The sequence below is a fragment of the Felis catus genome, chromosome D1 (genome assembly GCF_018350175.1).
Source record: "Felis catus isolate Fca126 chromosome D1, F.catus_Fca126_mat1.0, whole genome shotgun sequence".
NCBI classification, from domain to species: Eukaryota; Metazoa; Chordata; class Mammalia; order Carnivora; family Felidae; genus Felis; species Felis catus.
In genome coordinates this window covers 21,796,355-21,820,072 of record NC_058377.1, presented here as the reverse complement: position 1 = coordinate 21,820,072, position 23,718 = coordinate 21,796,355, and the positions used below count along the sequence as shown (strand labels likewise).

At 38.8% G+C, this 23,718-nt stretch overlaps 2 protein-coding genes across 7 annotated transcripts in view; one reads left to right on the top strand and one right to left on the bottom strand.

Annotated features, from left to right (window-relative positions):
- MSANTD2 (Myb/SANT DNA binding domain containing 2) overlaps window positions 1–23,718 on the top strand; it is a 32,032-nt gene that overhangs the window by 2,309 nt on the left and 6,005 nt on the right. Inside the window, exons 1-4 of one of the 6 annotated variants that reach the window (XM_045038477.1) lie at window positions 7,326–14,355; window positions 17,616–17,705; window positions 21,549–21,648; window positions 23,281–23,341. In XM_045038477.1, coding sequence (XP_044894412.1) covers window positions 21,573–21,648; window positions 23,281–23,341 — 137 coding nt within the window. In that variant the 5' untranslated portion in view covers window positions 7,326–14,355; window positions 17,616–17,705; window positions 21,549–21,572. The other 5 variants (XM_045038476.1, XM_023239250.2, XM_023239249.2 and 2 more) reach the window with 5 other exon arrangements.
- Window positions 6,546–7,298, bottom strand: LOC123380383 (endothelial cell-selective adhesion molecule-like). The gene is made up of 2 exons (XM_045038478.1): window positions 6,956–7,298; window positions 6,546–6,755 (listed from the first exon to the last, which is right to left on the bottom strand). Exons 1-2 carry the CDS (start codon window positions 7,095–7,097, stop codon window positions 6,574–6,576), a joined length of 324 nt encoding a protein of 107 aa, XP_044894413.1. The 5' UTR covers window positions 7,098–7,298; the 3' UTR covers window positions 6,546–6,573.

Here is a 23,718-nt window from a genome sequence, read left to right as displayed (position 1 = left end):
TGGTTTACTTGATAATGTTTACATTTAGGTCTTCTTACCACCCTCTCTTTTTATACCCCCTTAACAAGGGTGTCATTAAAGTAGTAGTTTATAGACAGGATTAAAGTAGTAGCTAATAGGAGCCACTGTGTTCTGAATCTCATTTATTGTTCTATTAAAGAATAAAGTTATAAATTCAATTTCAAGGTCATTAAGGTTAAATTTCTGGGAGTTTTTGCACCGTGCTGGTTAGCATCCACCCAAGAACTTTTCATAAGTTTAGAAGTGTACTTAGGCATTTGTAACTGTTTTGGCTTGATTGATTTTGTCCATAGAAATTTCCCAATCAAAAGGGTAAAGTGTTGTGCAATCAAAACCTCAATGAATATAAATCTCTCCATAAAACTGTTTCTCAAACAACCAGGAAATAGCTAGTTGTGTCTTTGTCCACTTATGAGAAGCATAACCTAAAGCAAGGAAAGGAGATTGAGCTTCTCTGAAGAATTGTTTTTAATTTTTTAAATGTTTATTTATTTTGAGAGAGAGAGAGCGAGCATGAGCAGGGGAGGAGCAGAGAGAGAGAATCCCAAGCAGGCCCCATGCTGTCAGCGCAGAGTTGGAAGCGGGGCTCAAACTCACAAACCATGATATCATGACCTGAGCCGAAATCAAGAGTCAGATGCTTAACCGACTGAGCCACCCAGCTGCCCCCTCTGAAGAATTTTTAAAAGAGGATCTGTTCACCTGATGTCAAACAGATAAGACCAAATTGACCTCAAGCTCTTAGAATATTTTGAGAACATGTTGATGACAGTGGATTCTCTGATCAACAGTTGTAGGTGACAGGAGGGCAGATAACTGTATGTATTTTTTTTTCTCTACTTGTTAAGTGATTTCAACCAAGGAACCAGATTTCTTCATTAACAATGTTGGTCTTTCCTGCCGGAATATAAGCTCTGTAAGGACAAGTTCTGGTTTCTCTTATTCACTGCCATATTTCCGTGCCTAGCACATAGTAGACACTGGACACATATTTATTAAATTTACCAAATACAGTCTAGAAGGAGAACTTTGGAAAGTATAGAGATCTAGATCAGTGTTACTCAAACTTTAACTCAAAGACATAGACTGAAACCCAGTTTGAAAAATTTTGCATTGAATACTAAGCTCTCTCCCTCTAGAAGACTTAGTATAAATGTAATCTTAAGCACAGAAGCAAATGTCGTCACTGAGACCGTAGCCTTACACAGTTATGAGGTGGATGTCCCCAAGTAATCCAGAGTATGTTTATGAAAATAAAAACACAACTTTAAAAAATTCTCAGGGAGTCTCAGATACCTGAAAGCAAATCTTTAGATCCCAGTTTCAGAAATGCTTATTCAGAATGAGTAATTCGGAAATCTCTTCTTCTTGTTTTTTAAGTTTATTTATTTATTTTTGAGAGAAAAAGGGGGAGAGAAAGAATCCCTAGCAGGCTCCATGCTGTCAGCCCAGAGCCCGACTCAGTGCTCCATATCACGAACTCTGAGATCATGACCTGAGCCAAGATCAAGAGTCGGACGTTTCACCGACTGAGCTGCCCAGGCACAACCAGAAAGCTCTTCTTTTACTTTATTGTCTTGATGAGAACTGCAAAAAGAAATTCAGCAATCTTTTGTGCTTTGAATTTCACAAAATAGAAAAAGTACAGTAGATATGGACCATGAGGAAGTTTTTGTATGGACTAATGTGCTCACTTAAAAGTGAATTCATGTCAGAGGGTCACAGGGAAGGAATATCCTGTGTGTCCATTAAATTTCTGGCTCAATGCATTTGAAATATGCAATTATGAAAACTCAGTAAACAATTTCTTCTAAGTTTGAAAGGAGGGAAGAGGTATATAGGAACTTCGGTTTTTCCAGGAAACTTTCCTTTAATCATAGTTTCAGTACGTTGAGGTAGCAGCCTTCATCTCATCACAAGAAGGCATCAGAAAGCTGAGTCCCATCCCAGCCTCTTCCCTGGCTACCTTCCTGAATAACCTGAAAAACACATCACTTCCCTTTTTTGGACTGCGTTTTAGACTTCTTATCTATTGAAATTGTAAATTTTGAAATTAATAGCTCTTGGATTTTGCTACCAAAGTACTATTTTTGCATGCTAAGTGAATGTGTATATTTCTAAGTGCACAGGGTTTTAGCTTAAAGTCAGATATAAACATTTGTTTGTTGCTGCAAAGAGTTTCATTTTGAAGTCCGACATGTCCATTTATTGGTATTCGTTCAGTCATTTGGATAAAATGGATGTGTTTGATGCTGCCTTACTGCACAGATTACTGTTTGGTTCTGAAGTTTTGCTGCTTTTTTTGTTTGTTTGCCAGAAGAAAATCCGTCCACTAACAATTCCAGCCTAATTTTGGAGCCAGATAAACAAATGGGTGGTTTTCTGTCTGGTGATTGCATGATTTTTCTCTTATTCTATAGGCCTTTTCATCATGTCTCCATTCACCAAATAACTTGAGTGCTTACTATGTGCAGGGCTGTATGCTAGATGTTAGGATAAATAAAGAGCTTACAGTGCAGTTGAAGTATGTATAGACACATCAAAGAGTTAAAGCTGGACAACACAAGGGATGGTATGTGATGGCAGTATTTGATTAAGTGTCGTATGACTAAAGCAGACAATAAGTGTGATGACTTCAAAGGAGGGAGAGATCTCATCACAGTCCATACTGTAGTAGTTGAAAGATCTATCTAGACTTGGCATTCATGAAAGCATTCACTTCTGAGCCAGATGCTGTATTCACACTTCAGTCAGTTAATCTGATGCACTGCAAAACTCATTCTCAAGTCCCATATTTTTGGGTGTTCTCCAAAAATTTGCCTCTTGAGAGTTGGCTTTATGTCTTTGAAACAGATGTGTACTTCTAGCTCTGCCTCGAGATGAAATGCAAGGTGATTGTATGACCTAAAAAGCTTGTGTTTGCTGGATCAGTACTGGTTGCTCATCAGACAAATTTAAAAGTGGTAGGGAGTCTTCTGCCTAGCAACCAAAATGATCAGTGTTTTAGGGGTATTGCTTAGATTTATTCATTAGTAATTGTTGTAATCTTTAGAACAAAATTCATGCTTTAGCAGACAAATTACATATTGACCTTTCGTTTTAGCCCTCAAGCCTTGGCATTTGTTTGTGAGAACCAGTGAGGTAAAGATGGCTTGAAGCCAGCAGATAACCTGTGTCCCTGTGTAGCATTTTAATAGACTCCACCCACCTCTGAGGATTTTTCTCTGGTGTTTGCAGACAAGACGTTCCCTCTGTACTGTCATTGAAAGATTTCTGAGAAATATGGTATACCACTCAAATCGTTTGCAAGAAAGATTGGGTCAGATTTGTTTGCTTCCATTTTTTACATATTCTGTTTCTGTTGTTCCCGTGCCACTGTCATCCAGAGGCTTGTGTGTTCCAGAACGCTTGCCTGCTTGTGAGTCTGATAGAGGCTTGATGTGTATCTTAAAGGCATAGACCATCTTGGACTACCGACCATACACTTACAGTCTTTCAGTTTAGGAGGTAAGGGTCTAACAAGCACATGTTAAAACTTTGGATGAATAGTCTTCTGAGTTTATTTCTTGGCATTTGGGGAAATCTAGTGAAGAGTGGAATGAAGTTATTATGGATCCTTCAATAAGATGATACATAAAAAGAAAAAAGAATTTAGAAAGCACATAGTACAAACAGTGCTGTGTAATAAAACTTTCTGTGATGATGGACATGTTCTATATCTAACACAGTTCATTGTGATAGCTACCAGTCACTTGTGGCTGTTGAGACCTTGGAATGTGGTTAGTGTGCCCGAGGAACTGGATTTTAAATTGTGTTTCATTTTAATTAATTTAATTTTAAATTATAAATGCCACATGTGGCTAGTGGCTACCATATTGAACAGTGCAGGTAAAAAGTTGTTATTTGGAATATTAAAGAAGTCTATTTTACGAAACAGTTTTCTTAGCTACATACTCAAACCTTTAAGGGAAGCTCAAAGTTCCTTTTTTTTTTTGCCCTCCCTGTCTCTTTACCCCACAGTAGGAGGAACCTTGATAAAAGTAAAGAAAAATGGTCCACCCTACTAAGGAGGAAGAGCTTTTAGTGCACAGAATAAAGTCTTATAATCTCAGTTAGCTAGGGCAAACAGTGTCATATTCTTGATTTTCTAGGACAATGCTGTCTGATAGAACTTTCTGTGATATATGTGTCCTGTTGTCTGCACTGTCCGTCAGCCACTGAGCAATAGCCACTAGCCACAGGTGGTTATTGAACACTTGAACTGTGGCTAGTGTGACGGTGTGAAACTGAATTTTTAATTTTCTTTAATTTTAATTTAAATGGTCATATACATGTAGCCAGTGGCTACTGTATGGGCCAGAACAGCTTTGGAATAATGATATTCAAACTTTGTTTGTTTTTGTGCTCCCAAAAGACTTTTTGTACTCTCTTGAACATTTTAAAATGGACATTAAAGTTTTTTTGTTATAGGTGAAAGTTTACAGGATGTTAATAGGATATAGGAAATATTAAATCTAGTATGGGATGAATAAAATGAGCATTGACTGTAAAATGTACTCAGTAATGTACTATGAATCTGAAAAATCCACGCAAAATTCTTATCTGTAGATTTTATCAAATGTATCTTGAGAATGTTGATGATCAGACAATATTCCACTTAACATTTAAAGAAAACCAATATCCCTAACCTATATTGCTTTGGTTATTCTAAATTCAGGGGCCAAGCTTTACACGTAAGAAATACATGCCAGCTGGAAATGCCAGGAATCCCTAAGGTTTTATGATGCCTTGATTAATCATGAAAGAGTAGGAATACCCCAGTGGGAGGCCACTGCTTTAGAACTCTGAGCATCTTTCTGATATCTTTCTTGGCAGCCGTAGCGGGACTGGACCCTTGAATTCCACTGTCCTTAGGAAGCAGGAGAAAGATGTGGAGCTTAACTCTTGGCTAAAGTGCAAGAATCTGTGGGAGGATTTGGAGATCTTACCCATTCCCTTTCATCAGACCCAGCTGACAGATTTCATCACAGGGTTTCTCCAAATACTGAAGTCTGAAATAGGGACTTACTTTATTATTATTATTATTATTCACCACAAATATTTGAGTGCCTTGTGCAGTAGGTCCTAGAGATGCTGCAGTGTACCATTTACCGTCAGAGTGTCCACCTTCCAGTGAAAGAGTCAGACTACAAAAGCACCAGTTACAGGGTTGTGAGCAAGGTCTGTGTGACACGTTGACATTAAGCTCATGGTGCTTCAGGCATACACAGGAAAGGCACGTCGTCATAGGCTTTCAGGAGGTGGATCCTGAAGGTAGAGTGGACTGAACTGAGTAGAAGAGGGTAGATAGAGATGAGCACTTGGGGTAAAAGACCAGAGGCAGCATAACCTAGAACAGTGTAAACTGCCAGTATAGTAAAATATATTTTGTTCAAGAATCTTAAACTGGAAACATCCAAATACCGCATTTGTTCCAGAAAATTTATAAGTGACTATTTTTCCCCCTTCCCTCCCCCCATGGTCTTCTAAGTTTCTCAAGATCCACATATGAGCGAAAACATATGATATCTGTCTTCCTCTGACTGACTTATTTCACTCACAGAAGATTTATAAGTGGTAAGCTGTTTAAAAAGTCATCCCTTTTGGGGCACCTGGGTGGCTCAGTCGGTTAAGCGTCCCACTCTTGACCTCAGCTCAGGTCTTGATCTCAGCGTCATGAGTTCAAGCCTCCATACTGGTCGTGAAGCCTACTTAAAAAAAAAAAAAATTAAATTAAATAAAAAAGTCATGCCTTTCAACTGAATAACAGTTTGCTATAGTGCATGGCATTTGGTGAAGGTATGACTTAGAATCTACAAATGACTCGTTAGTGGTGTCTTAAAGAACCAAGAAAGGGTGGAGCAGATAGTTTTGGAATAACAGTATGGTGGGCATACCAATTGTAGACAATTTATATGTTTTGATAGATAACCTTTTTATAGTGTTAGATTGTAGTTGTGCAGGTATCTATTACATATCTCATTCTTATATACTGGAATAAAAAACCAAAGCAATGCATCTTTTGAACATACAGTAAGAAGAAATATATTTTACCCTGTGGCCTAATAGTCACGTAATATATATGTTTAACTGAAACATTTCCACAAAATAATAATGATTGTAGCCAACACTTCTGTAACATTTACTATGTGCCATGCACCGTTCTAGGTGCTTTGCAAATATTCACTTATTTAATCCGCAAAATGACATGCTACTTAACTATGTGCAGTACCCTCTGGTATGTTCTATTATATTCGAGCACAGCTAATCTGGCTCTAGAACCACCAGGTCATATGTCCTCTCGAGTATCATAAGTATACAGCACACGAACACACCCAGCACATTGCCTGTACCTGGTAGGCTCTTTCTCCAGTCTCCTCCCTACAGGTACTTCGTCCTCCACCACCACCACCACCACACCTCCTCTACCCCAGTACTTGGCAGCATTGCCTCCCCTTTTCACCACCCACCCCCTCCTGGTACCTCTCATCCTTCCCTGCCCCAGCCACACACTCATTTGTCTCCAGAAGTTCCCTCACCTAAAACTGGTGCAAAGAAAACCTGGGCGGATGGGGGTGCCCGCTCCCACTGGTATTGGGCAGCTGGCTTACTCCTGGGGGACTGGCAGCTCAGGGTCACGTTGGTCCCCACACGGGCCACACCCAGGAGACGGCAGGACGGAGGAGCTGGAGGAACTGGAGCAGGGAGACAGGTTAAAAATTCAATCCCCAGGAGCCAACAGACCCCCACCTCCACCACCTCCTACACTCCCCGCCTCCCTCTTCTGTCACTCCATCTGCCCTCCTCCAACCTTTACAGGCAGCCTTTTGGGAGAGACCTGCCTGACCTCCCTGGGGGCTGGGGCGGTATTGCAAAGCGTGTGCTTCACACTTACCCAGCACACTGAGTTCTAAAGTTTTGCTGCTGTGGCTCCTATTTATGCCTTGATGGTCTTGGACATTCACAGAGCAGCGGTAGGACCCAGAGTCTTTCTCCCGGAGGCCCTGCAGCCGCAGCGACACGTTGTGGGAGGGCATGGAGTAGACCAGGGATACCCCAGGTTTGCTTGTCGTGGTCCTGCCGATGTACGCCAACACCTGGTGTGGGGCACGACGCCTCCCGGTTATCACATGTATGCACTGTGCCCGAGGGCTCAGCCAATCCCCTCCCCCACACTGGCAGTCTTCAAGTGCTCCTCCCCTGCACCCATCCCCTCCAAGCTGTACCAGCTCCCCATTCACCCTGTTCCCCCCTAGCCACCGTCACTGGCCCTGGGTTCTCTTTACCATGACGCTTCTTGATCCCCTGTGCCTTGTCTCTTTATCTCCCACTTCGGGTGTTTAGAAAGGTGGTCACAACCTACTAAAATTGATTTCCCAACTCAGCCCACTCGTGGGCTATAACCTGCAGTTAGATAAAAGAAAATTAGAAGATACTGAGGTGACATTGGCTTTTTTTTTTTTTTCAATCATTGTGCTCTTTTAGATTTAAGGCATCAAAACTTAAGAAGCATTAATTTGGAACAGGTCATGTCCCCAATATTCTGGTGAAGTGTTTTATATGATGTAGTTCTAGCTAGCTGGAGCCTGAGGTTAGAGGGAAGAGGGTGAAAGGAGGTGGGAAGTGATCAGAAATGAGACTGGAGACATACATAAGAGGTGAGATGAGGTACCTAGGGGGTTTAGACTTGACCCTAGACTTAGTCATCAAAGAGCTGTAAGCTGGGAGGTGGACATAGTCTTAGGTCCTAGGACTGGCTGTAATGTGGAAAATGAATTGGCAAGGGTAAGACTGGAAGGACAAAGATCACTCAGAGGCTTCTTGCAGTAAGCTAGACAAGAGGTACAATAAAACAGTGGCCATGAAAACAGAAGACAATAGATTTCAGATATACTAAAATCAGCGGGGCTGTTTGGGAATCTGAAAATTTTATGGGGTTTGTTAAATCTTCTACCAGCTTACACAGGATTCTTTGTTGTAGTCCTCAAAGATCATCACAGTGCTTCATTGCCTGAATTTTTAGAGTTGGTTCTAGAACCCAGTGAAATCCAACTAAAATATCATTTCGGCACAGCTCTGTTACCTCTAAGATGTACTCTAGACTCTTGGATTCTAATCTCCCTAAACTTCAGAAGTGATGACCCTGCCTTCTTTTTTCCCCTCTTTTTTTCTAACATTACCAGAGGGCAAGAACTAAAATTCACATCTCCAATTTCAGATATTGATTGTCATACAGGCACTCTGAAGTTGCTCATACTGCTAGGCTGAGGTAGAAGAGCAGTTTTCCCCCCTTTTGGAAGGTTGTATCTATGTAATGTTTAAAAAAGGCTTAAAAATGGGAGAAAGAATGTCTTGAGTTTCAAAAACAGACCAGGATCACAAGAGCTTTAACTTTTAAACAGTTGATTGTTGGGACTGCTTTGATTATTGGGTACTCTTTAATCCTGGTTTGGGGCGGGGGAGCGGTTCATGCAGTGTGTTCTTCTCTGCCTGCTGTTGACCATTGCAGAAACAGCATTCAGTATTCAGGATGAATGCTTAACAAATCTGGGCCTAGTATGCATATGTTGCAAATATCTGGAGTTTGTAAACTATGCGGAGTCTTCCCCCTACTGTTCCAAATCATTGGAAAATGTCTGCGAATGGAAAAAGGCATGTATTTAAATCTGTTTTAATTCTTACCTGTTGTAGTTGAGAGAGTCCTTGAGAGCCAGTGGAAATACTTTTTTTTCTTGGCACTAATCAAGTGAGTGTTCTCTTGTCACTTAGTGGGATGTGTTGTTATTCCTTAGTATAAAATACAAACCTGTGTTTATTCTCAGACATTTCAGGAATAACAGCCATCATTTTATTTTTATATATGTGCTCTTGGCTGTATTCATAAATTACATATTTTGAGCTACCAAATAATATTTCAGTCAATATAAATTGATACAATAGAATGGAAGTTATTTACTTAGATACGTCTTCTAGTTGCCTTTTCTCAGCCTATGTAAGACTATTTTGTTGTATTAGCCTGAATTTTTGAAACTCACAGTATTATTGTTGCTCTACTATCTACCTTCAGATTTCATTTATTCAAATAAGTCAATTATGTTTGTAATTGGTATTAATAAAACCAGAATAAAGTTCGTATCTATCAAAAACTGCTTTTATTATTATTATTTTAAGTTTGCAGATACTTTCTCTAAATGGGAAGAGCTGGTTTATGATTTAGAAAGAAGAGTGTGATAGGTCAAAAAGTACCTCAACCTTACGTTTAATCTCTCAGCTGACATATAAAATCTTAAGGAATTTTCTTTCATTCATTCATTCATCCATTCATTCATTTAGCAAAAACCCACTGAGCTGCTTCTGCGTGCTGGCCATTGATGTAGGTACTGGAAATACATCAGTGAACAAAATTGAAATAAACTCCTGCCTTCAAAGAGCTTACATTCTGGTAGAAACCAATATGATATTTAAAATATGCAATTCAAAACAATTAGCACAATAGAAAGAAATTGCCTCAAATATGATATAACTAGATATCAGCCTTGTTGACCTTAGAACATTAGAGCTCTTATTCATTATATGTTACTTTTGCCTTTACCAAATGTTACCATTTGCCTTTACTTTCTTAAGAATGATTTACATGACTTTATATCTTTTTATTGTGGTATGTCCAGTTGTCACTGGGGTTTGCCCCATCAAGCAGCAAAGTGCAACATTGTTAATAGTCATTCAGTCATTAGATTATGAGCACCCCTATTCAGTCTTCTGTATAACCAGGTAATGTCCCTTCTCTTTTGCAAATTAGAAGACATGGTTAACAGTTAGATTTTGAGGGATCAGATTGTACCTGTTTTAGAACAGTATAAAATATTTTTTTCCTTTATATAAGTAATGTAAACCACATAAAATTAAGAGGAAAAATCAAGGGAGAAAATTTAACTTTATAGCAGAACTAACATATCTATGAAACCCTAATTTTCAAGAGGTGGTGGTCAGTCTGATTTTACTTCCAGGAAAATTTCCATGCACCAAAAAAGGAATGAGAGGTCTACATGTTTTTTGTTCCATTGAAGTCCAGGAAAATATATGAGCCATTCATACTTCACTGTTTGTCTGCCTACAGCTTCTTGTAAGCAGGCTGCCTGGTGAGTGAGGCATGTTCCTATGGTTAGTTAAGATTCCTTGTTTCCCCTTTGGTTTATATGTCAGTGTTAGTCACATTATTCTTGCCAGGACTACAAACTTTTGAAAATGGTTAGATAATTAGCTTTTATAAAGAGAGAGGAAATAAGAGCAAAAAGTTGAAGAAGCTATGCTAGTATAGCCAGGTATTTCTGAAACTTGAATAATCTAAAGCATGTTTATACAACAACGTTACTTGATGTGTAACAAACCTAAATCTAGGTGTAAACTTGTTATTTGTAGATCTCATGTGTTATCAAACAAAAATAACTGTAAAATACTTTTATGTACTAATAAAACTAAAATTCAGAAAATCAAGCTAGCATTCCTTTAACACTAGATGATGTGGTGTAACTGAAACTTGCTTTCCAAACGAGATTCTGATATTGACTGCTACAGTTTGTTATTCCTACCATGTGCTTTGTGATAAAACTTTGGGGTTACCTTTCCCTACTTGAACTAACCTTTATTTATAAGTGGTCTCCATGTGGTGTGACTATTATTTTTGTAACAATCAAAATGACTAACATTTGTTGAGTGCAAGCTCTTAGGCACTGTTTTAAGTGCTCTGTTTGTATTTTTTCATTGAACGCTCACAGCAAATCTGTGATGGAGGTACTGTTATTAACCCCACCTAACAGATGGAGAAGTTGAGGCACAATGAGATTAATTTGTATAATGTCACAAAGCCAGCAGGTGGTATATTGCCCCTTTATGAACCGTCAACCCACCTTTGAAAAATGTGGACAATTGAAGTAAGATTTTGGCAACAGTGTGATTATAAACGGTCCAATGCAATAGCCAAAACAGAGCAGTACAGATGGATGTTATGCTCATACATGTTACTTCTCACAGTAGGAAAACACAGGTTTTAAAAATTCTTGCAGATAATTCATGGTGTCCTAAGGTTATAAACACGTGAAAAACGTTTGATTTGGAAGTCCCAAGGAAGAGTTGACAACAGGCGTCAAAACATTTAGAATAGGCTTTTATTGTCAAAGACTCAGTTCACTCAAATCTTTATATAAATGATGGCATTTATTGAACTACCGACTCCTCTTGAAGTAAGTTTGAATTACAGAAGGAATTTACAAAGTAGAAGTACTTTTTTCTGCAGTAAAAGGTTAAGGATGTGGCTTACCAAAAGGAGGCCATAGAGCGTCCATTACCTATGGCTAAGTGTTCTTAGAGATGACAAAGAGGAGATGGGTTGTTTAGAATATATAATGTAAACGTACGAAAAAAGCATATGCATATGAAGAAAGCTAAAAATAGAAAATGAGAGATCAGAGGGTGCAGTGAGTAACCCAGGTAAATATAGTTACATCCGCTAAATATTAAAATGAGCTGTGAACTTCCTGGCAACTATGGCAAAAAGGTAAACACAGTGACTTTGTAGACTTTTCAATGTCTACTGAAGAGAGGAACACCAGGTCCTAGTTTTGAAACCTAAATTTACATTAAAGAAGTTCTGTTAGTGACTTTGGATAATAAGCTCTTACCTTTCCCTTAGCTCTCTATTCAGTTAAATAGAAATGTATCACATATCTTCCACATACATGTGATATAGTCCCCAGACCCCTCCTCCAGGAATGAGACACCCAGCCCCTCCCCCAGCTGCCTGGAGCAACGATTGGTGACAGCTGCCAGTTGAATTCCTTCGCCCAAGGGAGCTGTCTCCCCCAAGGTAAGGCTCCCTCTCCAGGGAAGCCTGAATCCAGTGACTGGTCCGTGCTGAAATCCAAAGGAACAGTTTCCTTGCCCCAGTTCAGGACAAATCTGAAGGTTCATCCAGTTTCCACACCTCACTTTGGGTTAGCTGAGGCCTTTGGTGCAACTGTGTCTTCGTCAACGTCTTCGTCCGCCCAACCCTGTTCCGGTCAGTCTCTCACAGGTATTCGTTCTCAAGAGCCCTCCCCAGTAAGCCTGCTGCACAGACTCCTCAGTCTGTTTCCTGGGACTCTCTCTTTTAGCATTAAAGTAAAATTAGGAATAATAAATATAAACTGCTTAAGTCTCAGCACACAGTAAGTAGGCACTGAGAAAATGGTAGTTATGGTTTTTACCTTCATTGCACAGGACATTGAGCCACATATGGAAAATGTTTGCTTTTTGTAGACAGTACATTTTTCATATGGCTATTGCTTTTAGCAGTCCTCGTAAAGGTAAGAGTAAAATATAAAAATGTTACCAAATGAGCTATAAAAAGTATTATGATTGCCTGAATTTCTTTCTAACAACTTTCTAAATATGTTCAGGTTGCCTACAGACAGATGTATACACTTAAAACATGCTTATTTTCAGGTTTTTCATAGAGTATTTGTCAGCATATGAATATTTGTTCTTTTCATGCATTTATGATCTGTAGTTTACAGCATGTAAATGCAAAAACAAAAAAACAAAAACAAAACCACTTTTTGAAGTAGAGTTGACCCTGAACAACATAGGTGTTAGGGACACTGATGCCCTGTTCAGTCAAAAATCTGGATATAACTTCTGACTCCCCAGAAACTTAGCTACTAATAGCCTGCTGTTGATTAGAAGACTTACTGATAACATGAGCAGTGGATTAACGTATTTTGTATGTTACATCTATTCTATACTGTATTCTTACAACAGAATACACCAGAGGAAAGAAATTGTTATTAAGATGATCATAAGGAGGAGAAAATACATTTGCAGTAATATATTTATTGAAAAAAACCTTGTAGTTCAAATCCATGCTGTTCAAGGGTCAACTTTAAGTCAACATTTACCTTTTTAAAGAACACCTGACTGAGTCTTGACCCAGATTCAGGGGAGACTAATATTTGTACCCAGATACCTTCATGGAGGATTTCTAATAACCTTACTTCTTAGATGATTTTATCTAGATGTCACAGCCAAATACGTAAAAATTACTAATGGAAGGAATTTGTATTATAGATTATCTTTTCATTATAGATGGTAGTTTTTAGTAAAAAAAAAAAAAAAAAAGACTACAAAACTTTCATGAAAGGAATAAAGTGACCTGTTTTGGAGGGGGTGGGGTAACTGCTCTGCACCATTTCCCTTTTAAACACAGGTCTTATCACCAGTAGAAAGTGCCTTTGTGTTTGGGAAGCAATGTGATGTAATGGTAAAGCTGTGTGAGATGTTATTGTAATGTGTATGCATGCATGTGTACTTCTTAAATTTTAGACATGGTTGATTATGGACCAGTTAGTGTGCAATTCAGGGTGTTTGTGTGGGAGGCCTTTAAAGGTGAATGATTCTCCCCTGCTGTCCTAGAAATACTGTAGCTAATACTCAAATATGTTTTTTTTTCCTCACATATTAGTAAAAGTTAACATTTTAAATAAATATCATCTGAATACCACTTTGAGATGGTGCCCGGGGTGTGAAGTAAACGGAAAATCTAACGGAAATGCTAATATAGCAACTTTAGAGGTGATGTAGGAGGTCAGATGAAAACAACCTACCTAATCCAGGATAATTCTTTACCAGACAACTGGTTCCCACCACCTTCCCCCCGCCCCGCCCCATCTAGATGGGAAGGAGGTTGTAGGCAAATAGTGGTATCTGACTGTCTTTGATGACTGTAATGTATCTGTTGCTGCTTATGTCTGGAATAGTTAAGTAGTTCACTAAAGCCCTAATGTTTTTACCTGTCTTCATGCCTGGAAGGATTCTTGTATCCCAAAGAAGTCCTTAAACAGGACTACGCTTACTAGGTATGGCTCTTATGATATTACTGCCAATAGGAGATATGATTTACCTACAGCATAGGGTTAAAAACTTTATGGTCATATGAATATAGTTCCTTGAGCAATGGAAGGTGTTTGTTTTTGACAATTAGTATTGTCCTCCTGGAGGGTTTTTTTTCCGTTCATAACCTGAATGGACAAGACCCTCATCAGCTAGCATGGAGGAACCTAGAAAACTTGGAGGAGTTGATCCTCACTGAGAATCAAAATTTGCTGAATTATTTGTTCCACACAAGAATCTCTCCCCGATGAAGACAGTACTGACCAGTTGTAGACAAAAAAGTGAGTCGTTCATAGCCAGATTCGGAATGCAGTGCAAGTCAATAGAATTCAATCCTGGACAGTTCCCCACAGAGACTGGGGCTCCAGAGAGGTAAGATCTTTTGGTTTCTGGTGGTCGTTCTGTTTGACCCTATCAGAATCCAGGAAACAATTGAGTCTTTTTCCTTTTCTATCTTTGACAGAACTCTGTATCCTTGAATATATTACTTATTCAATGTGTAAGGCATAAGAAATAATAAAATTTGGACAGAGCAACAGAGGTCTGTGTGGCAGGAAACCCCTCTCCCACCACCGAGAAAAATTTTAAAAACAAGAATGGTAGATCTTTTTAAAATAACCTGGCCCTCTGCAGTTATTCCCTTTGTCACAAAGGGAATTTGCTTTGGTAATTTGAGCTGTATCTATGCTTCATACCATTTTCTGCTCCTGCTTTTTTCAAGTAGGAGCCTTACGTACCTTAGATTTATTGATTCTATAAATATAATCTACCATGTGGTTAAACAGTGAGTTTCCTGATTTTCTTTGGTAAGAAACAAAATTTATCTTCTTGCTAATGATTTGCAATATTAAAATTACCTTAATTCATTTACTTAATAAATGTATATTGAACCCTTACGTGATAGGCACTCTTCTGGGCTCAGAGAAACCGAGAACTAGGCAGACATACCTAGTTCCTACCTCATAGAGTTGATGATCTAAGAATAGATCATCAAGAATATTCTACTAAGAATAGTTCTCTTAGGAAGCATTCACATTATATGAGTGGCATTTGGTAATTTGTTTGTTTGTTTGTTTTCCAAATCCCCTTTGAAGAAATACTTGTCTTGGGGCCTTGGCTCCTCATTTGTTAAGTGAGGACTCCATGATCTCTGAGGTTCTTTTCCATTCAAAACATCCATAATATTTTAGAAGTTTGGAACTTGGTTTGCTATTAGAGCCTTGGGCAGCTCCACCCACCCCCTGTCAATCAGTAGATTATATAAAAGAGATATTTGGCAAGGCTAGTGTCATAGACAGATAGGCATTATATCAGGTGCTGCAGGAAAGTCAAATGAGTTAAGGACAAAGTTTGAGGGTCATTCTTCTCAGTAATTAAGAAATTGCTGACCATGATATGAATGGTTTCGGCAGAATAATAGATCAGACTGAGTCCCATTGGGTTAAGGATTGAATTAGTGTAGACATTGCCTAGTCCTTTCAGACCCTTTGGTCTTTAGGCAGTATTAAAATGGGAAGATGCAAAAGCTTAGCCATCGTGACTACTAAGGAAAGTAGTCAAGACTTCCTTTCCTATGCTTGTTCCAAGATACGTGAATTTCCTTTAGGTAATTTATGTAGCATCTGTATTGATACGTGTATCAGATAATGAATGGTCAAGTATTATGTGATTCAATTGGGACAGATAAAAAGCATAATTTATGAATCATTTAATATTGCTTAGTTTCCACTTCAGAAAAAGATTTCTTCCCTAGCAGGTGGAAAAAAGAAAAAAAAAAACTCCTATATTTTTGTGAAGAGTAAATTGATATCCCTGTGTGTTCTTACTGCTAGGAATTGTTTCTCTCAAAAAGCATGGGAATTTGACTAATTGGCCTCTTAAAGAAGATATTAATGCTGCTTTATCTAAATGAGCAGAATATGGAGCAAACTGGATAAATTTTACTTAAACTGGTTGTCCCAATCTTTATAATCTCTTGTCAAACTTAATACACAAATTAAGTCTACCTTATTTTAGGGCTTCTGACTAATACCTGTTATATTCTTTTATGGAAGAAACAACCACATGGTATAGAGGAGTTTTTAACCCGAGGTTCTGGTATGGGCTCTTCAGAGTCCGTGTTCTTGAAATTGTATGGAACAGTTTTGTATGTGTGTTTTTTTCTGGGGATGGATCCATGACCCAAAAAAGAAAAGAACTTCTATTCTGGAGAGGAAAAGGAAAAGGAATATTTAAGAATAAAAAGCTTTCTCACTTGCCAAACCTCCCCTGTAGCGCTAAGAACTGGGGGAGTGTGATGCAAGGGCTATATTTTTGGTTTGAGTTTTGTTTTGTTAGGGTTTAGGGTTGGCTGGTTTTAAAGGATTAAGTGATTGGCAAATCAGTTTGCCAGATTTTGATGTATAGAAAACAGGTAGTAAATAGGTAGTAAAACTTCTGCTGGCCCCAGATAGATTTTGCCTTACGTGACTTCCTAATCATTAGTTCTAGCTTGGTGTAATTTACATCTCTATGTAGGAATTTATGCTGTATTCATAATACCCCTCTTACTGTGTGCAGAAATGTGTTTATTTATTTATTCTCCTACTTGGAGTTTTATTTTATTTTCTACCTTTTGTGCTCACAGTAAGAAACTAAAACTAATTAAAGACATATTGAGTCTCTCCAAAAGATATTGAAATAAATTCAATGGGTTTGTTGTTGTTGTTGTTGTTGCCTCATTAAGAGCAACTAGTTGTAACAGTTACAATAAAGCGGTAACTTTAAAGGAAGAAGATTAATGTGTTTCACAAAGACTTTTGCTTTAAAAATCCACATCTGCTAAGGCTAAGGTATTGTTTTTAATTTTTATAAACAGCTAGTCATTGGAGATTTGCCCCCAGTGTAATTTCCTCTATCTCTTGTGAAATATGATATGTGATTCTTAAGACTCTGACTGCAAATAAGCATATTCTTTATGGAATCATTTGGGTTAAAAAAAAAAAAAGCTAAAATTTATCATATTTAGTTTGCAGAGGGTTAAGATCATCTATGTAATCCATTTCTAGTGTGGCCAGTTTGACAACTACATTTGAAAATCTGTTTCACGGCTTGTTTTTTCTTATAACATTGTTTCCTGCTGTTATAACTAAGCTATCCTGCCCTGCGGTTTGACTTTTTCATCTGACATCTTAGGCTGATCATGCCAGTGTTTTCTGGACAACACATTTATGTAGCTATTATGCTACACATTTCCATTCCTCCTTATTATAGACCCTGTTCCACCTGTAGTCAGTTCTGTTAGAACAGTGGTTTTGTCACAGTGATTATGTTTCGATTGGATGAAATGGGGCAAATTTTGAGAAAACGAGCCAGTAGCAGAATTGGTTGGCATATGCCCATATGATTTATTTAGTTGGCTTCCTGCTTTGCCATACCAGGGAAAAATTCAATTCCTCCCACTTCCTGAAAGTCAAAGGAGGGATTGAAGGACACTGAAGCGAAAGAAACCTTATTTTTACCCCCAAAGTAGCTTATATAATGTCAGGAAGGGCTTTGACGAAACCACTGGCCCTACTTATAGATCTTATTTTCCAAGCCTTTCATTATTTTATTTGCCCTTTTCTGAACTCTACAATTTCCCTCTCTTGTAGCTGGTTCGATGCCCAGAACTGAATGCTGTGCTCCAGCTGTGGCCTCACCGGTGCTGAATAGAGAGGAAGAGCCACCTTCATAGCTTACATGTGATTCCTCTGCTTATACAACCCAATACTGGATTTACTTACTTTGGCAAGATAGCTGCATTGTGCACTGTATTTAATGTTACATGTACTGTAACCCTGGGTCTTTCTCTGCATTGCTGCCGTTAAACCCCCAATCCTGCCAATCTAAAACTCCTACCTTTGTTTACCTGCCCCCTCCCCCGCAGACCTCCCCCCCACATTCATCTGCAATGAATGTCATCTTTATTCTCTCATTTCCTTTCCCTCCAATCTTAAACTTTGGCAGAACTTTCCCTCCGTCTATAAATTATCAATTGTCAGCCATCTTGTTTTCCTCCCTGCTTTGGTAATGGGACGTCTTTTAAGCCTTGTCTCTGGTTCTTTTCCTGTTGTGGTGATTAAACACTTGGCATTTCTTCCAAATCAAAGACCTACGAACTCTTCTGATTTGACCACCTGATCAAGTGGTTACCTACCCTTTAGTTCTTTCTAGATTCTCTTGACTCCTCCTGACCTCTATCCCTCTGACTTCCTTCAAGAATACAGTATTACCTCACTGCTCTTCCCCAGGGAGGAGACTGTAATATTGATTTACCATGGAAACTTCTAGCAATAAGGAAAGCGTTATTCTTCCTAATTGTGAATAGGCTGGTCTTTTCATAATTTTGAGCAAATTCTTCCCCCCCCTCCCAATTCCCACAAAATCTTAACTTTTAAAAGAAAATGCTAGAGGTTAAATTGCCATACATTTCTAAGATGAGTGAGGTAAAGAAAGAAGGAAGGGGAGTAAGGTATTTGTGTTGGGTAGGAAACGGCCCTCCCAAGAAAGCTAAACTTGAGGTTCTTGTTGGGTTTGGTGTGGCTGTCTGAAGTGCGAGGTGAGGCTTTGCTTTTCCTAGAGTTTGGAGCATTATCATAACCTCAGATTTAGAGTAGAGTTTTAAGTTGGCTTATTTAGGACTGTTGACACAGACACGCAGTCTTTTAATTGCGTGCTTTGGTTCATCGTTCGGGGTATAGGAAGTGTGACCTTTCTTGATTGGAAGGCCTCCATAGGTTCCTTTTATCTGTTTCTAAAGTCCCTGCAGCTTCACTGAGTTCATTGTCTCCCACAGCGGTGGTCTTGCTCAGGTTTGAGTTCTCCCTTTCGTTTTCTATCTTAGTTGATGTGTCCTATTCAAACAGCCTCTCCTTGGATCCCTGGATCCTTTGCTGAACCCAGAAGTTACCTCTTATGTGTATTTTATGTCTTGAGAGTGTTAAAATCAATTTGGAAGTCTTTTTAACATTATTCCAATATATCAAATTCCTATCGTATGGATTTAGGAATTACCAAGCATTTTTCCTCCAGACCCCTAAGAGATATTTTTCATATCAACACACGACACTATTAAAGTGTATCACAAAAGTACACTACAAGGAAAGAGGTGGCAAGATCTTATAGCCTTTTTTGATGAAATATAAAATACATCATCTGACTGTTCTTCTGTATCTAAAACCATTAGATATTGCTATTCACAATTACATAAGCCAAGTGAAATTTTAAGCTCAATTTGGTGGTTTCAAAGAAACCTGTCGTTCCCCACCATGCACATTGTCAAAAGATTGGTGGCTTTGCTTAAGATGCCCGTGTCACGACATTCCTTCCAAGGAACGTGAGTTTATTCCTTGACTTCTGAAATGACCCCCAGTGACAGAGGCGACTGGACTCTTGTGTGCTGCGTGCACTTCTCGAGGCAGCCAGAAAGTAGTGAGCAGTGACATCTCCATTTATGGCCTTGGCAGGGTGAAAGGGACATGGCCGGGACTCTCCATGTACGGTCCTTGGAGGAGTCGAAAAGAGCAGTTGGGGTGTTCTTGGAGGCAGAAACTAGACATTGTGAGATAAAAATAAGTTGGCAGGAGATGTTTGCAATTCAAATTCCAATCCCTGCAAGGAGGGCAGAGGGCACTGGGAAAGGGGAGTATATAGAAAATTAAATGAGATCTGCTGCTGGCATTTGTCTCCTTCCATTGGAAAAGTTACCCTGTGACGCATTCCCCAAGTTCATTTCTGACTTTTTTTCTAGAAAGTTTTGTGTTATGTAGTTGTGACAATCTTTTACAAAGAGAAAGACGGAACACTTTTAATCAGAAACCTTGGCTCTTTAAAGCATCATTTGAGGCACCAGAGATCTCAAGAAAGGGAGAAAGGCAGATGCTTATGCAGGGGGTAGACTGGCCGGTTTTGGGACAGGGTGACTAATCACCACTCTGTGTATGTCTGAGGAAGATCATCCTATGTGCCATGCTTTTATTACTGCTTTTGCCCATCTGGATTCCTGGCCTCAAGGAACAGATCTGCAAAGTATTTGACAGAGTGTCTTGTCATTTGTCACCTGTGATTTCAAGATACTGAACTTTCGTGGAGGCTCTGTAAAGATTATGAAGAGTTGTTTTAGTTTGGTGGGAATATGTGATATATTGCTATGGAAAGTAATCTCACATTTAGGAGAAACGTACAGTCTGACTAATGCATATAAATTAAGTCTGAAGTGAACCGGTTTTGCACAGTTGAGTCAGAAGGTATATGAGAGCCACCAGGGAAAAGGGGTCTTGTCTTTCAAGAAAATTCTGAGTGAAATTCAGTAAAGTAGAAGGGAGATTAGAAGGAGCAGAAAGAGCAGAGATGGGATAGAGACTGGATGTCAGTAAACTAAATTTGGATGCTGGGACTAAGTCCTTGGTTTATCTTTTGAAATACCATGTAAGACAGAGTAAAAGATGCCAATAATTAAGGAAACTGGGCTAATGATCAGAAACAAGTATGCGTTAGAAGAGCATGAAGAAAATGGTTTGTGCAAGACATTAAAATGATCCAGGTTTTCCCTGTGGACTTGCATAGTGATTTTTATTTGCTGCGTAGCATAAGGCAGAAAAAGGAGTGCAATGGTATCCCTCCACCTCACTTTCCCCCCCAGGAAAGGAGATTATTGGTTTGTTTCCTGGCAGTTTGAGTTGGTAGAATAGATTAGAACTGGCTAATCTTTCGATGTAGGAATTAGCACATTGTTTGTTTCTTGATAGTTGATGTTTGAGACTGGGGCTCTGTAGCATAATTATTTGACCTCTTTTAAATTTAGCAATTTCCCTAAAGACCGAGTAACTTAGTAAGGACTGTGGACTTTGAGGATAGTATGTTTTACTAGCTGATTCACTTAGGCGATTGTTTTCACCCTGATTTCCTTCTGAAGAGTAGGGAAGGTTATATTCTTCGCTTGGGAAATTCTTCTTTCTGTCCCCCCTTCCCTCACTTTTTCCAAATTCTGGGCACAATAGCAGCTCTTTCTCTTCTGTGGCAGGTGTGCATCCTATTGGCTGGCTGGTATTTCTTGTTTTCTTTTTTTTTTTTTTTTCCTACTTCTTCTTTTTAAATGGGGGTGGGGGTATAAAAATATGTGTTATGGGGTACATGCAATAATGTTGTAATGTTTCTTGTTGTTTAATGGATGATTAATTGCAAAATAATTGTTTGAATTATAACATGTTTGAGTAAATGCTAAATTAGTTTTTTTTCTAATATAATAATGAATTTGAAATCTAGCATTCCTGTAACAATGTGTCTGTGTTTGTCTGTCTGTGTCTGTCTAATAGTAATTAATATCTGTGGTCCGTACCTGGAAGAGGAAGTACAGCTTTAAAGGAATAACAAAAGACTTTGTGTCTTAGACCCTTCGCAGGTGTTACAGTCGGGTGAAAGAACATGGTGTTGGGAAAAGAAAGAGCAGTTACACATTTGAACAGTTGGAACAGGTGTTTGGTCAGGGAGGATGGGATGCTCAGCCCTGCCAGCCTGTACTTATTAACAGTAGTGGCTTGTACCAGGAGCTGGAGTCAGATGGCAGCACTATGGAGGAGTATTCACAGGAGGACTGGGGAAACCACAGTCAGGATCTCCATGGCTATCCAACAGATCAGGAATTGGGTAAGAAAGCCAATATATATGATACTTAACGTGTGTGTGTGTGTGTGTGTGTGTGTGTGTGTGTGCACGCACGCCCCTTTATATGTGTATTTGTACTTAGTAGTTCAGTTCCTGCTGTCAGCACAAGGCACACAGCCAGCCCATTTGGGGCAATCTGGACATGGTTGGTTTAGCCCTCAATTGCCAGCTAGTGCCTGGTGTTAGTCATTTGGATTTGCGGACCAGCAAAAGTCCTAAAGACCCACAATTCCTAATCAGTGACAGGTAGAAGAATCCTATATGCCGTTTCAAATATCCTACACCTCCTTGTTCTAAGATAGCTGCCAAGAAGATTAACTCTTGGCTCAAAACTGCTGTAGACATGACTTTCTTTTCCTTGCTTTATTCCAAATACTTTTTATTTTCTGTTTGTGATTTGGAAAAGGTCCCCACCCACACTTTAGTCTGAACAAAAAAAAAAAAAAAAAAAAAGAAGAAGAAGAAGAAGAAGAGAAGCCTCTGTTTATCTTGAAAAAAGATGATATTTGAATTTTATCAGTGATCATACTCCTTCAGAATTCATTAAGGATCCCATCTGAGCAGTGGCTGGAATGATTCAGACTTAGCATTAACAATGAATGGAAAATAAAACTCCTGGCCATCAAATCTAAACGCGGGTGGCCTAATTAAGAGGGGATACGTAGTTAGTTTTTGTTTCTTTTTGCAACAGACTCTCCAGTTTGGATTTTTATAATTTGGAAGTGCTAATCAGTTTCTGCTGCAGTCACTGGGCTTCAGTAGCAAGTTGTGTGATGCGTGTTCCCTTACAAGTAAATGTTTTCTCCCCAGTGAGCTACTCGGGCAAGCTCCAAAGAAGTATAAGTAGGATTGGCACTATGAACGTGCTTCCCTGGCTTAAGATAAAAGTCCACAGGCATTGTTTTACAGAATTCCTGATGATAGAGAAATGCTAATGCAAAAGAAAAAGGATTAAATGCTAATATTTCTTTCAAATGCGATTTCTTTTTAAATCTCTCAAATATCGGAAGACAGGGAGAGAAGAAACTCTTAAACTGTAAAACTAATGCCATGTAAAAGAGAGACTTAAGGACTGGAAAAATAAAAAGGGCAGATACCAAGTGATCACTACCTTTTAATTTCCAAACAGTAGTAAGGTCTAAATTACTTTGGCATCCTGTAACTCTGGTTTTGCCATGGAGAATTAAGTCACCCAAACCTTTGGGAAAAAATAAAATAAAATAACATGCAGAGGATATTGATTCTGATATTGGGGGAATAGTTGCTGTGTAAAACCTACATAGAAAACCTAAATAGAAGAGAATTATTTTTCATTCTTGTTCCTTCAAAAATCATGTTTGCACTGAAATTAAGCTTTAAGCTCCTAGCTAGAAATCCCCCTGGTGACCTTGAAGAATTTTATACTTGTAGAGCTGGTTTCTGATCTTGCATATAAATGTATGCATCTCATTATATAAGAGTTATATTTATAAATCTGGCATTGGACAGTGTTTGACACTAGAATTACGGTCTTGCGTTGGAAAGTATGGAACAGACAGTAAACACAATGACTTATGTACATAAATGTCTGCTACTTAGAAAAATATAATCTCTTTCAAAAACCTTGCTTTTCAGATGAAATACCTGTCACAAAGAGAACATTAAAAATAAAACAAGAGTCTTCTGAAGAAGCACAGTAAGTAGATGCTTCTTTCTATAAAGTGTATTTACCTAAATGTAATGACCATTGGGAAGATCCAGAAAGTCATGGCTGTCGTTAGACTTGTGGTGGAAATTGTAGGCATGCCACTGCATGTAGTTATTGTTTCACATCTTCTTAGCTGAAGTTTGCCAGTGGTTAACCAAAAACATTGAGAATTTTGTGTGCGACACAAAGAAATAAATGTATTACACAAAAATAAGTGTGTTTATGGTGTTTGCCTGTACGTGAATGTGGATGTATGGATGTCCAGTTATGGTACTGAGATGATCCATGGGGCCCTGAGTTTATCTGGGCTTAGGTGAGAGGACAGGAGGGCCAGAGGGACACTTACATTCCTTATGATATCACAC

Bases quoted from the DNA above. Each gene is read 5' to 3' on its own strand.
- LOC123380383 (XM_045038478.1), bottom strand. From the start codon at position 7,097: ATGCCCTCCCACAACGTGTCGCTGCGGCTGCAGGGCCTCCGGGAGAAA. The intron at 6,756-6,955 runs GTAAGTGTGAAG...TCCCTGCTCCAG, and splicing joins TTTAGAACTCAGTGTGCTGG to TTCCTCCAGCTCCTCCGTCC.